General features: G+C 48.0%; 1 protein-coding gene across 3 annotated transcripts in view; it reads right to left on the reverse strand.

The window, feature by feature from the left end:
* Positions 1-3,924: 3,924 nt before the first annotated feature.
* Positions 3,925-14,515, reverse strand: part of LOC142922064 (heterogeneous nuclear ribonucleoprotein L-like) — a 29,249-nt gene continuing 18,658 nt past the window's right edge. For 2 of the 3 annotated variants that reach the window (XM_076063203.1, XM_076063202.1), the window contains exons 8-12: positions 11,236-11,322; positions 10,492-10,745; positions 6,739-6,940; positions 6,070-6,127; positions 5,149-5,238 (exon numbers count right to left, since the gene is read on the reverse strand). In XM_076063203.1, coding sequence (XP_075919318.1) covers positions 5,232-5,238; positions 6,070-6,127; positions 6,739-6,940; positions 10,492-10,745; positions 11,236-11,322 — 608 coding nt within the window. In that variant the 3' untranslated portion in view covers positions 5,149-5,231. Of the gene's footprint in view, positions 4,685-5,142; positions 5,239-6,069; positions 6,128-6,738; positions 6,941-10,013; positions 10,136-10,491; positions 10,746-11,235; positions 11,323-14,515 lie in introns of those variants that run through there. The other variant, XM_076063204.1, reaches the window with a different exon arrangement.

Genomic DNA, 14,515 nt, shown 5'->3' on the forward strand with positions numbered 1-14,515 from the left:
AGACACTCATTCACTCAGTCACTCACCTAGCCACCTACAGACACAGTCACTTATTCACTCAGTGACTCACCTAGCCACCCACACAGTCACTCACCTAGCCACCCACACACTCACTCACCTAGCCACCCACACACTCATTCATTCACTCAGTCACTCACTTAGCCACCCACACAGACACTTAGTCACTCATTCAGTCACTCACCTAGCCACCCACAGTCACTCACCTAGCCACCCACACAGTCACTCATTCACGCACTCACCTAGCCACCCACACAGTCACTCATTCACTCAGTCACTCACCTAGCCACCCACACACTCAGTCACTCATTCACTCAGTCACTCATCTAGACACTCACACAGTCCTCATTCACTCAGTCACTCACCTAGCCACCCACACACTCAGTCACTCATTCACTCAGTCACTCACCTAGCCACCCACACACTCAGTCACTCATTCACTCAGTCACTCACCTAGCCACCCACACAGTCACTCATTCACTCAGTCACTCACCTAGCCACCCACACACTCAGTCACCTAGCCACCCACACACTCAGTCACTCTTTCACTCAGTCACTCACCTAGCCAACCATACAGACACTTAGTCATTCAGTCACTCATCTAGCCACCCAGACACTCACCTAGCCACCCACACACTCATTCACGCAGTCACTCACCTAGCCACCCACATAGACAGTCACTCATTCACTCACCTAGCCACCTACAGACACAGTCACTTATTCACTCAGTGACTCACCTAGCCACCCACACAGTCACTCACCTAGCCACCCACACACTCACTCACCTAGCCACCCACACTCATTCACTAAGTCACTCACTTAGCCACCCACACAGACACTTAGTCACTCATTCAGTCACTCACCTAGCCACCCACAGTCACTCACCTAGCCACCCACACAGTCACTCATTCACTCAGTCACTCACCTAGCCACCCACACAGTCACTCATTCACTCACTCACCTAGCCACCCACACACTCAGTCACTCAGTCACTCACCTAGCCACCCACACAGTCACTCATTCACTCACCTAGCCACCCACACACTCAGTCACCTAGCCACCCACACACTCAGTCACTCATTCACTCAGTCACTCACCTAGCCAACCATACAGACACTTAGTCATTCAGTCACTCATCTAGCCACCCAGACACTCACCTAGCCACCCACACAGTCACTCATTCACGCAGTCACTCACCTAGCCACCCACATAGACAGTCACTCATTCACTCACCTAGCCACACAGTCACTCACCTAGCCACCCACACACTCAGTCACTCACCTAGCCACACACACAGTCACTCACCTAGCCACCCACACACTCAGTCACTCACTCACCTAGCCACACACACAGTCACTCACTCACCTAGCCACCCACAGTCACTCACTCACCTAGCCACCCACCCACTCAGTCACTCATTCACTCACTCACCTAGCCACCCACACACTCAGTCACTCACTCACCTAGCCACCCACACACACAGTCACTCACCTAGCCACACACTCACTCACCTAGCCACCCACACACTCACTCATTCACTCACTCACCTAGCTACCCACACAGTCACTCACTCACCTAGCCACCCACACAGTCACCTAGCCACGCACACAGTCACTCACTCACCTAGCCACCCACACAGTCACTCACCTAGCCACCCACACACTCAGTCACCCACTCACCTAGCCACCCACACACTCAGTCACTCACTCACCTAGCCACCCACACAGACACAGTCACTCACCTAGCCACCCACACACTCAGTCACTCACTCACCTAGCCACCCACACACTCAGTCACTCACTCACCTAGCCACCCACACAGACACAGTCACTCACCTAGCCACCCACACAGACACTCAAGTCACTCATTCACTCACTCACCTAGCCACCCACACATTCAGTCACTCACTCACCTAGCCACCCACACAGACACACACTCACCTACGCACCCACACAGACACTGTCACTCATTCACTCACCTAGCCACCCACACAGTCACTCACTCACCTAGCCACCCACAGTCACTCATTCACTCACCTACCCACCCACACACTCAGTCACTCATTCACTCAGTCACTCACTTAGCCACCCACAAAGACACTCATTCACTCAGTCACTCACCTAGCCACCTACAGACACAGTCACTTATTCACTCAGTGACTCACCTAGCCACCCACACAGTCACTCACCTAGCCACCCACACACTCACTCACCTAGCCACCCACACACTCACTCATTCACTCAGTCACTCACTTAGCCACCCACACAGACACTTAGTCACTCATTCAGTCACTCACCTAGCCACCCACAGTCACTCACCTAGCCACCCACACAGTCACTCATTCACGCACTCACCTAGCCACCCACACAGTCACTCATTCACTCAGTCACTCACCTAGCCACCCACACACTCAGTCACTCATTCACTCAGTCACTCATCTAGACACTCACACAGTCACTCATTCACTCAGTCACTCACATAGCCACCCACACACTCAGTCACTCACTCAGTCACTCACCTAGCCACCCACACAGTCACTCTTTCACTCAGTCACTCACCTAGCCAACCATACAGACACTTAGTCATTCAGTCACTCATCTAGCCACCCAGACACTCACCTAGCCACCCACACACTCATTCACGCAGTCACTCACCTAGCCACCCACATAGACAGTCACTCATTCACTCACCTAGCCACCTACAGACACAGTCACTTATTCACTCAGTGACTCACCTAGCCACCCACACAGTCACTCACCTAGCCACCCACACACTCACTCACCTAGCCACCCACACACTCACTCAGTCACTCACTTAGCCACCCACACAGACACTTAGTCACTCATTCAGTCACTCACCTAGCCACCCACAGTCACTCACCTAGCCACCCACACAGTCACTCATTCACTCACCTAGCCACCCACACAGTCACTCATTCACTCACTCACCTAGCCACCCACACACTCAGTCACTCAGTCACTCACCTAGCCACCCACACAGTCACTCATTCACTCACCTAGCCACCCACACACTCAGTCACCTAGCCACCCACACACTCAGTCACTCATTCACTCAGTAACTCACCTAGCCAACCATACAGACACTTAAGTCATTCAGTCACTCATCTAGCCACTCATTCACTCACCTAGCCACCCACACAGTCCCTCATTCACTCACTCACCTAGCCACCCACACACTCAGTCACTCAGTCACTCACCTAGCCACCCACACAGTCACTCATTCACTCACCTAGCCACCCACACACTCAGTCACCTAGCCACCCACACACTCAGTCACTCATTCACGCAGTCACTCACCTAGCCACCCACATAGACAGTCACTCATTCACTCACCTAGCCACACAGTCACTCACCTAGCCACCCACACACTCAGTCACTCACCTAGCCACCCACACACTCAGTCACTCACTCACCTAGCCACACACACAGTCACTCATTCACTCAGTCACTCACCTAGCCACCCACACACTCAGTCACTCACCTAGCCACCCACACACTCAGTCACTCATTCACTCACCTAGCCATCCATACAGACACTTAGTCATTCAGTCACTCACCTAGCCACCCAGACACTCACCTAGCCACCCACACAGTCACTCATTCACGCAGTCACTCACCTAGCCACCCACATAGACAGTCACTCATTCACTCAGTCACTCACCTAGCCACACACAGTCACTCACCTAGCCACCCACACACTCAGTCACTCACCTAGCCACACACACAGTCACTCACCTAGCCACCCACACACTCAGTCACTCACCTAGCCACACACACAGTCACTCACCTAGCCACCCACACACTCAGTCACTCATTCACTCAGTCACTCACCTACCCTATGCCCAACTTCCTTCATGTCTCCACGCTCATGTTCAATCGATTCCAGTTCGATGTCAAACATGCATCTCTCCATGCTTTTATTTTCAAACACGGTTCTATTTTCTCTTGGGGTTTATATTTGCAAGCGTATTAACCTGCTAAAAACACGCACTGTACAGAATGCCAACCCATGTTTTTCAATGGGATTTTCAATGAGTCGGGGTATATTTTTACCAGCCCCCCCCCAAAAGGGTCTCTTTGGCATTTATTTCAGAGCTCTCCGTTATGAAATTAAATGGGCAATATTAGTGCCATGGGCTACAGCAAGAAAGGAGCATCACTCGTGGTGGGAGCAAAAACTTTGGCTATGAGCAAGTTGAGAACCCCCCCAAATTGTAAATTAATTGGAGCCGCTAAAGTTACGGCACCCGAGGACTGCCAAGTGAAATCTGGTTTGGGGCTCATGGACAAAATAGCAATGCACACGGCAGACAAACTCGGCAGGTTAAGGAGACTAATCATAATTATTTTAATTTCAACATTCTTCATTTCCACTGCGACCTTTAAAATCTTTCGGTGCAGTCAATATAGAAATCTAAATTAATCCTCCAAAAAATGACAACTAAAATGTAAACGCGTCAAATTGCACTTTCGACCTATACCCACGGTTAACTTTCAACAAGAGTGATGGGACATTCACAAATATTACACAAAGTGACAATGATGTTGACACCGACGTTCAATATGGCATGAAACATGTTGAGTTGTCTTCTATGAAGGCTGGGCAGTGGAGAAGCACAGTTTGAGGGTGTAGAGGTATGGAACATCTGAGAAAATAAAAACAGGGGAGCCACATGACGTCTTCACTGGAGCACACAAAAACTTAAAACAATGAAGCGATTCTTAGGAGGGTCTTTGTTGATGTTAACAAAATCGTTCAGGGAGCTAAGATAACGTTGAGTTGTGATAAGTGAAAGTGCTTGGCTATGTCAACTTTCAATTCCATTCTGTATATGCAAACAACAACAACGAAATCCAAATCGCCCATAAATAACAACCTGTTAATATATAATACAACAATCTACAACTGCTTTCGCTTCCTGCAATTTCACCCAAGGCTGCTAGGCAGCCAGTGTACACAGATGGTGCTATGGTAATAACAAGCGCCCCCCCCAAATCTGAACATTAGGTGCTCAACAGAGCGTACGACCAAAGATTTGCCGATAATGCAGCACCGCTTCAATGTCATCGCACCAACACAAATGGCCAACACCCCACAACTTACTTGCGTTCTTCAGGGGGTGATGGTTAATGCACGCCAGAGCCTCCATGGCATCGTTCTTGGTCTCCCACTCCATCAGGCCGGACACGCTCCTATCGGCTGGACACGTGGACGGACCGTCGCTCATAGAGTAATTTGGGTCGTGTAAAACGCAACACCCTTCGCCATTTTGATTTAAAGCTTTCGTGACTGCAGGGATTCATATCCTTGGTTCTTTCGGTAAAGTCACCACCACGTTAGAAGGGAAACAATAAAATAATAAAAATATAAAACAATAAAATTCTCACGACGTTTCGACTGCAACACAAGCAATCATCATCAGGTGTGAAAACCACAGCAAGAACATTTTAAAAAAGTGGCGGTTATTTTTAACGTTAGCACCACGGAGAGCGATTTGGCAGTTGTTCAGATGGACGAGTCCATCTATGTTCTGAAAAGAGGAGGGGGGAGACGAAAATAATGGATGCGGTCTGAAAGCCACCGTAAGCGTGAACAATCAATTAAGACCCGAAATGGTTTATCAAATCCTTCCAATGATTGCTAAGCCAGAATCCATCTTCTCGGTTGAAATTGTCTGTGTTTGTATATATTTATTATTTTGTTGTTTCCCTTCTACGTGACTTTACCTAAAGAAGCCGTGTTTAAAGGGTGGTGTCAGTCGTCGGTGAATTTCTGCAGCAGGAAGGCTTCAGTCCGATGCCTTGGCTACGCTAACACGCTTCAGTCAGCTTGGGCACGAGTGAATAGCAAGGACTGCTCTCGGGAGAGAATTTTTCACAGGGTTTCTTGAGCATGGCCTCATAGCACACGTTGCAGATCATCTGGTGTCGTGCTGTAAATCAAGCGACGATTGCATGGAGAATACAGTACACGATTTATTCTGTGCCATGACACGTAAGATAAATAATAAACATACTTTGCGGGACTTACTTTTTCCAGAAAACACTTTGAAAGAGCGGGGCCTCGCAATCGACATTTCGTCGCACAGCTGCGGGGACAGAACGGGCGGCGTTCACGTTATAGTTGGTAACAGTTAACGTGCACCGGTAAAGCATTCGGGAGATGTCATTTTAATTGCAGGCACAAATCCCGTTGTCCATTTTTAAATTTACATTCGCCAGCTTTGGAGCAGTCTTTCAAAGTGCTCAGATTATTGTGAACACCAAGCATAGACTCAGGGGGAATGCAACCATTTGCAGAAACAATGTCCAAAGACTGAAATGTAAACCTTTCGAATACAAATGAATATGAATCGTAATGTATTAAACAGGACAAATTAACGCGAGGTGTTGTCTAGTCTGTAACAAAAAAGTCCCTTTGGAACATCGATTGCATTATTTATACATCTTATGTTTTAACCGCTGAAAGGAAACTACATTACACCATTTTACATTTGTCCCGTCACAGGAAACGTGTCATGGGCCACCACAAACTCCACAACATCAATAGGCTCATCTTAAAAACCCACGATTGTTTCACGTGCAAACTTTGGACTTGAATATTTATAAAAGCTTCACCTGGGAAAACTTTTAAAGAAACCGAACGCGCTCCCCTTCTGCGCTGCTGGCAGCAGGCTGAAGGGGCGGCGGGGGCACGGACCTGCGCGAACATCTCGGCCGTGATGTCCGTGGGCGCGTTGAAGAAGTGCAGCACCGCGGTGGGATGCTGGTTGCGGTTCTTCGCCGCCTTCTCGCTGTCGGCGTAGCGGTGGTTGCGAGAACCTGCGTAGTCCCTGTAGCTGTCGGTGCCGTCCGGCAGCTCGAACGCCTGGCCCGGCGCAATCGACCGCTGCCTCGACGCGCTGCCGAGACGAGGGCGGAAGGGAGGGAATAGCGCGAAGAAACTGTTTTTATTTATTTTATCATGTTCCAAATTTCAAGTGCTCTTTGGTTCTATTCGGTAAAGTCACGTAGGTAAAAATAAAATAACAAAAAATCACGACGTTTCGGCCACAACACAAGTGGCCTTCATCAGGTGAAGGGACCGGGCTGTCCAGAGGACAGCGTTGGAGTGAAGACAGCAAAGCCCAGGTCGAGTCCTTTAAGCTTGTTGTCGCGGCATCTTTTGAGGAAGGTCAGCGTCTCGATGAGCTTTGACTTCTTGTCCCGTTGTCTGTTGAAAGCTCTAACACAGGGGTCGGGAACCTATGGCTCGCGAGCCAGATGTGGCTCTTTTGATGATTGCATATGGCTCGCAGATAAAACAAAATATTCTCACTTGTTTTAATCCATCCATCGATTTTTCACTGCGCATGTCCTGTTCAGGGCTGCAGGAGCAATTGTCCATTATTTTAATTGGATGATACTGGCCTACGTTTGCCGTTGCTGGGTAAAACAGGTAAACGCCCCCTTTTGAATCAGTCTGAGACTGCGTCTGCTCGGTCATTAGCTCAAAGCTAACCCTTCGACGAAGAAGATGGCGAAAAGAAAAAAAGACGACGAGTATCGTACATTTCAGGACGAATGGACCGAAGAATTCGCCTTTGTGGAGAGAGCGGGTTCTGCGGTGTGTCTAATTTGCAATGACAAAATTACATCGTTGAAACGGTCGAATGTAAAGCGGCACTTCGACACGCGCCACGCTACCTTTGCATCAAAATACCCTGCGGGAGACAGCAGAAAGAAAGCGTGCCAAGAGCTTCTGAGCAGGGTGCAAGCTAGCCAGCAGCAACTCCGCGTATGGACCCGGCAAGGTGACTATAATTCGGCTAGCTTTGCTGGTTCTTTAGCAATAGTGAGGAACGGAAAACCATTCACAGATGGCGAGTATGCTAAAACGTTCATGCTGGATGTAGCCAATGAACTTTTTGATGATCTTCCGAACAAAGACAAGATAATCAAACGGATACAAGACATGCCTCTGTCGGCAAGAACTGTTCATGATCGTACCATCGTGATGGCAAACAAAGTGGAGGAAACGCAAGTGAAGGACATAAATGCAGCGCCGTTCTTTTCTCTGGCTTTGGATGAGTCAACAGACGTGAGCCATTTGTCGCAGTTCAGCGTGATTGCAAGATATGCTGTTGGTGACACACTGCGTGAAGAAAGTCTTGCTGTTCTGCCATTAAAAGGGTCCACAAGAGGTGAGGATTTATTCAAGTCTTTCATGGAGTTTGCTCAAGAAAAAAATCTACCTATGGATAAACTTCTCTCAGTGTGTACTGATGGTGCTCCGTGTATGGTGGGGAAAAACAAAGGATTTGTGGCGCTTCTCCGTGAACATGAAAATAGACCCATCCTAAGTTTCCATTGCATTATACACCAGGAGGCACTTTGTGCTCAGATGTGTGACAGGCAGTTTGGCGAAGTGATGTCGCTGGTCATTCGTGTGATCAACTTTATTGTTGCCCGAGCCTTAAATGATCGCCAGTTTAAAACACTGCTGGATGAAGTTGTAAATAACTATCCTGGTCTGCTTTTGCACAGCAATGTGCGTTGGTTGTCAAGAGGGAAGGTGCTTAGCCGTTTTGCGGCTTGCCTGAACGAAATCCGGACTTTCCTTGAAATGAAAGGCGTCGGGCATCCTGAGCTAGCCGACACCGAGTGGCTCCTCAAGTTTTACTATCTCGTAGATCTGACTGAACATCTGAACCAGCTCAACGTGAAAATGCAAGGCATTGGAAATACAGTGTTATCCCTTCAACAAGCTGTATTTGCTTTTGAAAACAAGCTGGAGCTTTTCATCACGGATCTTGAAACAGGTCGTTTACTACATTTTGAAAAACTGAGCCAATTTAAAGATGCATGCACAGCAAGTGAGCCCATTCAAAACCTTGATCTCCACCAGCTAGCTGGCTGCACATCCAGTCTCCTACAGTCCTTCAAAGCACGCTTTGGAGAATTTCGTGAGCACACTCGTCTTTTTAAGTTCATCACCCATCCAAACGAGTGTTCACTGAACACAGCCGACCTGAATTACATCCCTGGTGTCTCCGTCAGAGATTTTGAAGCAGAAGTGGCTGACCTGAAGGCCTCAGACATGTGGGTGAATAAGTTCAAGTCACTGAATGAAGATTTGGAAAGAATCACACGACAGAAAGCGGAGTTGGCGAGCAAGCACATGTGGACAGAAATGAAAAAACTCCAACCCGAAGACCAGCTGATTCTCAAAACTTGGAACGCGCTTCCTGTCACATACCACACACTGCAGCGTGTGAGTATTGCTGTATTGACCATGTTTGGATCTACGTATGCATGTGAGCAGTCATTCTCACATCTTAAAAACATCAAGTCCAACCTACGATCACGTTTAACGGATGAAAGCCTCAACGCTTGCATGAAGCTTAACCTCACCAAGTACCAACCCGACTACAAAGACATCAGCAAATCCATGCAGCACCAGAAGTCGCATTAATGGTGAGTGTTATAACAACATTATTTAAAAGAATAAATTCAGAGGCTTATTATACTGACATTTAGTTGAATTCACTTTTAAAATATATTATATGGCTCTCACTGAAATAAATTTCCAAATTTTTTGCTTTCATGGCTCTCTTAGTCAAAAAGGTTCCCGACCCCTGCTCTAACAGATAGGTGAAAACCCTCCCCGTAGAGCTTCAAATCTAGAATCCAAATTTCACGTTCGCTATTTCAATAAAGGCCCTCTCCGTAAAGCTTCAAATCTAGAATCCAAATTTCACGTTTCGCCACTTCAAAAAAGGCTCTGGACAGCAAGTCATCGGGGTCCTCGTGAGCTGTGACAAGTGTTTCGTTCACGGTATTTATCAGCTCTCTTTTTCACCGTCCTAAAATTTAGCCACTTGCACTAAATATTTACTAAAGTTGTCTTCTCTAAAGGGAAAGCAGTATCCAATTACATTAACAGGATATGACGAGTTACATTTACCATTTTAACACGGGAACAAAACGGCTCACCAGAGGTTGATTTTATTTCCAAAGATCTGAGACATATTGAGGTGAAAAACCGCCCTGTGCACGGCGTACTGATCTCCCATCTCGACCATGGCGGCTCCCGGCTTGCTCTTCAGGAACTTAACCTACAAGAATAACAACCCGTAACACGGTTCAGCATCGCGCAATCTTGTACGAAAATATCTACAAGTTTCGTTGTAACGCATCGTTGAAATGTGAAGTGTTGGCTGAGGGGCCATTAGAAAACATGCACAAAGAACACTTCGCATTGGGTACATTTTTGTAAAGAAAAAAGAGCAAATGTGTATGTTGTCAACCGGTGAACAAATTTGGTCGTGTGAATCTCCCACTTTATATAACACGATGAGCGCACGACGTGCACCACACGCGTGCGTACGCGTTGCACCGCGGTTGAACCTTTGGAAGGAAAAAAACGGGGACTCATTTCAAAGCAGGCGCGCGCAACACCCAGCGAAGGCACCTTCTCCACGTCGCCGAAGAGGCAGAGGATGTTAAACACGCGGTCGCAGTTGAAGCGTTCGGCATCCAAGCCGTACACCATGAGGACCTTGTTGCCGGCCTGCTGGTTCATCATGGCCTGCACGTGCTGGCCCTGGGGCCCACCCAGGTTGCCCATGCCCATTCCTCCCATGCCCATTCCTCCCCCACCGCCCATGCCCATGCCGTCGCCGCCAGGTCCGTAGTCGAGGCCCGGTGGCGGTGGCTGCTGGTGGCCTGTGACGCAAACACACAAGAGGGGGAAACGCATCGTGAACTAGCTGAAACTCTCTAAACTTCTCTGAAAAACAGATTTACCACAGCCATCATCTTACACACACGTGTGCCCTTTCCTATAAGATCAGGTAACCCAGGATTCACCACTCTACCCCTTGGAGACACTGGAAAACATTGGTCCAGAAGACTCAGTTGCCTAGGGAATAGACTAAACTAGTTTTTATTTTAGGTTGAGGCCCACCAAGCTAGAGCTCTTATTCAGCATAGCTTGTTTTAAATACCCAATACATCTGATAACTGTTGGAAATATCGTCTCTTTAAAACACAAAGCAACTCGTACGTTGCAATTGTTAACCGCAAAAAAAGGTTTTTAGGATGCACCTTAACACTAATTCCAAATAAGAAATGTTCTCAACAGGCAGCAGGTTCTTTCAATCTGACAGCAAGCTGAAGGAAACCGAAATTATAGCATTCGCAACAAGGGGATTACCTCCACAGTCGCCACCACCGCAAGCGTGTGCTTTGGGATGGTCGCCAAGGAGAGACGTTTGCTTCGCTGGCATCACTGCATTGTCCTCTGAAAACAAACAAAAAAACGATCACCAAATTCACCCACGGGAAACATAAGCGCTCACTGCTGCACAAAATATGACAATCCAAAAAAATCATTCTGCACCCAGAACATTCACACTACCAACACATTAAGAAATTCCGGGCACATTCCACAAGGCGGCGCGCTGCGTCTGTCGATAAAAACAATCGGCGGTATTTTTAAAATGCAGATTTCACACGGCGCAACATAAATAACGAGCACCATACAAAATACAGCGCGTAAAGAAACGCTCATCGCAAGAAGAAGAAATTTTTTTTATTGGAGGTGTACAGATGCACGCGACAAATTGTTCCGAGGTGCGGCGTCAGCGAGTATCCGTGGTTGCCGCCTGCGATGCCCGCTCGTTTCTTACCCAGTCTACGCTTCGACGGGAACACAAAGTTGCCCAGAGTCGGGCGGCGGCTGACGACCCATCGCGAGGAGGATGCAACAGAAAGGCCGGCGCCTTCTTTCCTGCGCCAACAGCAGTCACGCTCGGCACAAATGGACCCCCCCGCGTTGTCCATGCCACCGCACCTCTCGCTCTCCGGCGACCCTTTTTGGTTTGGGGCTTAAAATTGGGACAATTGAAGTGGGCGACGGGGCCTTACAAACCTTTAAAATGAAAAAGATCGCCGCTTATAAACCGATGCGAAATGCGTTGTGTCTGGCATCTGCAATGTAAAAAGCCTCGTTTGCAAACAAAACTTTAGCAAGGCAGTCTAAACGTACGAGCGTCGAGGTAAATTCTCACCAACGGAGCGATTTTAAGCCCCAAACGCATCGGCACGCGTTCCGTTCGGTTTATTTCCAAGTCCCGTTCGCGGTGAATGCGGGCTTTTGTCGTTCCCGGCTTCTTCGCGGCGATGCCGGTACTTTGCCGGTCTGTCAGCGCCGTGTCCCCCCGGTGCCTGCGGCTGGACGCGGGTTATCCGATGGCCTCTGCCAAGCGGCACTTGGCGGTTGCGGTGCAGCGGATGCGGCGTGCTGCGCCGAGTGTTCTGTGACGTGGCGCTGCAGGCGTGGGGGGCGCGGGTCGGCCGTGCGTGTCACAGCGGCGGCGGCGTGTTGGTTGCTTGGTCCCCGGTGCCTCCCAAGTGCCGACGAGGATGTCGCCAATGTCGCCGTTCGTGTCGTCGCCGTTCACGTCGGTGGCTGTTGGCTGCCGGGCGCTTGATTGCTCGTGTGTTGCTTGCAAATTGCCTCCGTGTGCTTCTGTGTGCGGCAATGCTCGCAGATGCTCCTTGTAGCGTTGATGTTTGGAGTGAGGAAAATACTCTTCGAAGCGTTTACGGAAATTTGGCGATAAAATCAAACCGCACCGTGTCCCTGAAGCTCCCTTGATAAAGTGGCGAGACTTACCTCTTCGGAAACTAATATCTGTGCGTACGCACAATGTACTCGGGACAAAGATACATTTTCCTGTTCAGGCTCAATCGTACCAAATTAAAAGGGTTACTTTATAATAAGTGATATTTTCAATCGTAAATATCGGCTTTTCTGACATCCTCTAAGCTTCTCCGCTTAGTATCCAGACACCACATAATGCAGTCAAGGTTTCTCAACCCTACAAAATATAAAAACGCAACGTGCAATGTCCACCTCAAATATGCCAGTGAAAGTTGGCACCTACTTCTGATCCAACAGACACACACCCTGGTAAATCTAAATATAAAAGTAAAACCTTGGATTGCGAGTAACTTGGTCTGCAAGTGTTTTGCAAGACGAGCTAAAATTGTAAATAAATATTAACTTGATAAACGAGCGAGGTCTTGCAATACGAGCAGTGTACGTGTAGACACACTTTGTACTGCCGTGAGTCACGTGATCACACAACTGATAGACGAGTGCTTTGATGTACGAGCGCTTTGGATTACAAACACGTTCCCGGAACGAATTATGCTCGCAATGCAAGGTTTTACACTGAAGTGTTATAATGCCCAGCCTTGATACACCCCGAACAACCGAGTACCCGCCTATGGGCCACATGCACTTGACGTTGGGAAAATCTTCAAAGCTGATCAAAATCTAAAACGCCACCAACTTAATGGCAATGTCTATCGCATGTCCAGTACCAGGGCAACAGCTTTAATGGTAACATAAAAATGAATCCAATGGATTATTGAACACTCCAGCAGCCACATGCCTCCTTGTGAATCCTGTTCTTCACAACATTCACTTATACTGCCACATTGTTCTGAAGGGTAAACTAGAAAAACAAAGTACACGGGCACGAGTTTAAAACCAATCTGCCCAGAGTAAACTACGCAAGCTTAGCATGGGCTAAAAAAACACAAAGATTATTTAGTTATATGTTGCGCTAGCTGTTACTACCCGGCTTCGCCCGGGACTTGGATCCACCACGCCCGGCCGTCTTTGTCTCCCCAGTAGCGATGTTCACACACCACAGCAGTTAGTCGTTTGAGGCTGAGTCGACCTAGGGGAGGCCCAGGACCGGTTAAAATAATCGTCACCGGCGGTGGCGGTGAGCAGGAATCGAACTTGGGTCGCCGGGTTCATAGCGCAGCGTAACGCTAACCGCTACACTACGGGTCACGTGACAGATTTGACGTCACAGCTCACTTGCCGTACAAAAAATAAGTGCATTATTGAGCTCCCCCCCACCCCCCAGAAAAAAAGTGTATTTTTATAATGTTTGCACGGTGTACAGTCTGGAAAGTACCCACATGGCAAATTTCCAGTTTGTTGCATGTCGGGAAGTACGCTAAACATTTTGAACAGACACACACAATCACAACTTTGCCTTTTATATATATGGAGAAGATAGGTATAAACGAAAATAACCTTGACCAGCTCTACACAATTGCAGTGATTGCATGTTTGATACAGAAGAGGGGAGTGGCGTTTCAAATAACTTCCTGTGACATCGACCAAGTTCTGTAGATTTTTCGATTTAAAGCTTTCGTGACTGCAATGATTCATCTTCTTTGGTTCTTTCGGTAAAGTCACGTAGAATGAGAATAAAATAATAAATTGATAAAATAACACAATAATATTCTCATGACGTTTCGGCCACAACACAAGCGGCCTTCATCAGGTGAAGGGGGCGAGACTGTCTGGTAGGACAGTGCTGGAGTGAGAGAGCCACGTTCAGATCACGGCTTTTAAGCTGTGTGAGAGGAACAAAGAGCCTTGACGAAGGAATTAGCATAAAATT

The sequence above is a fragment of the Petromyzon marinus genome, unplaced genomic scaffold (assembly GCF_048934315.1).
Source record: "Petromyzon marinus isolate PM22_M1 ecotype Great Lakes invasive population unplaced genomic scaffold, UKy_Petmar_22M1.pri1.0 PM_G_Scaffold_91, whole genome shotgun sequence".
NCBI classification, from domain to species: domain Eukaryota; kingdom Metazoa; phylum Chordata; class Hyperoartia; order Petromyzontiformes; family Petromyzontidae; genus Petromyzon; species Petromyzon marinus.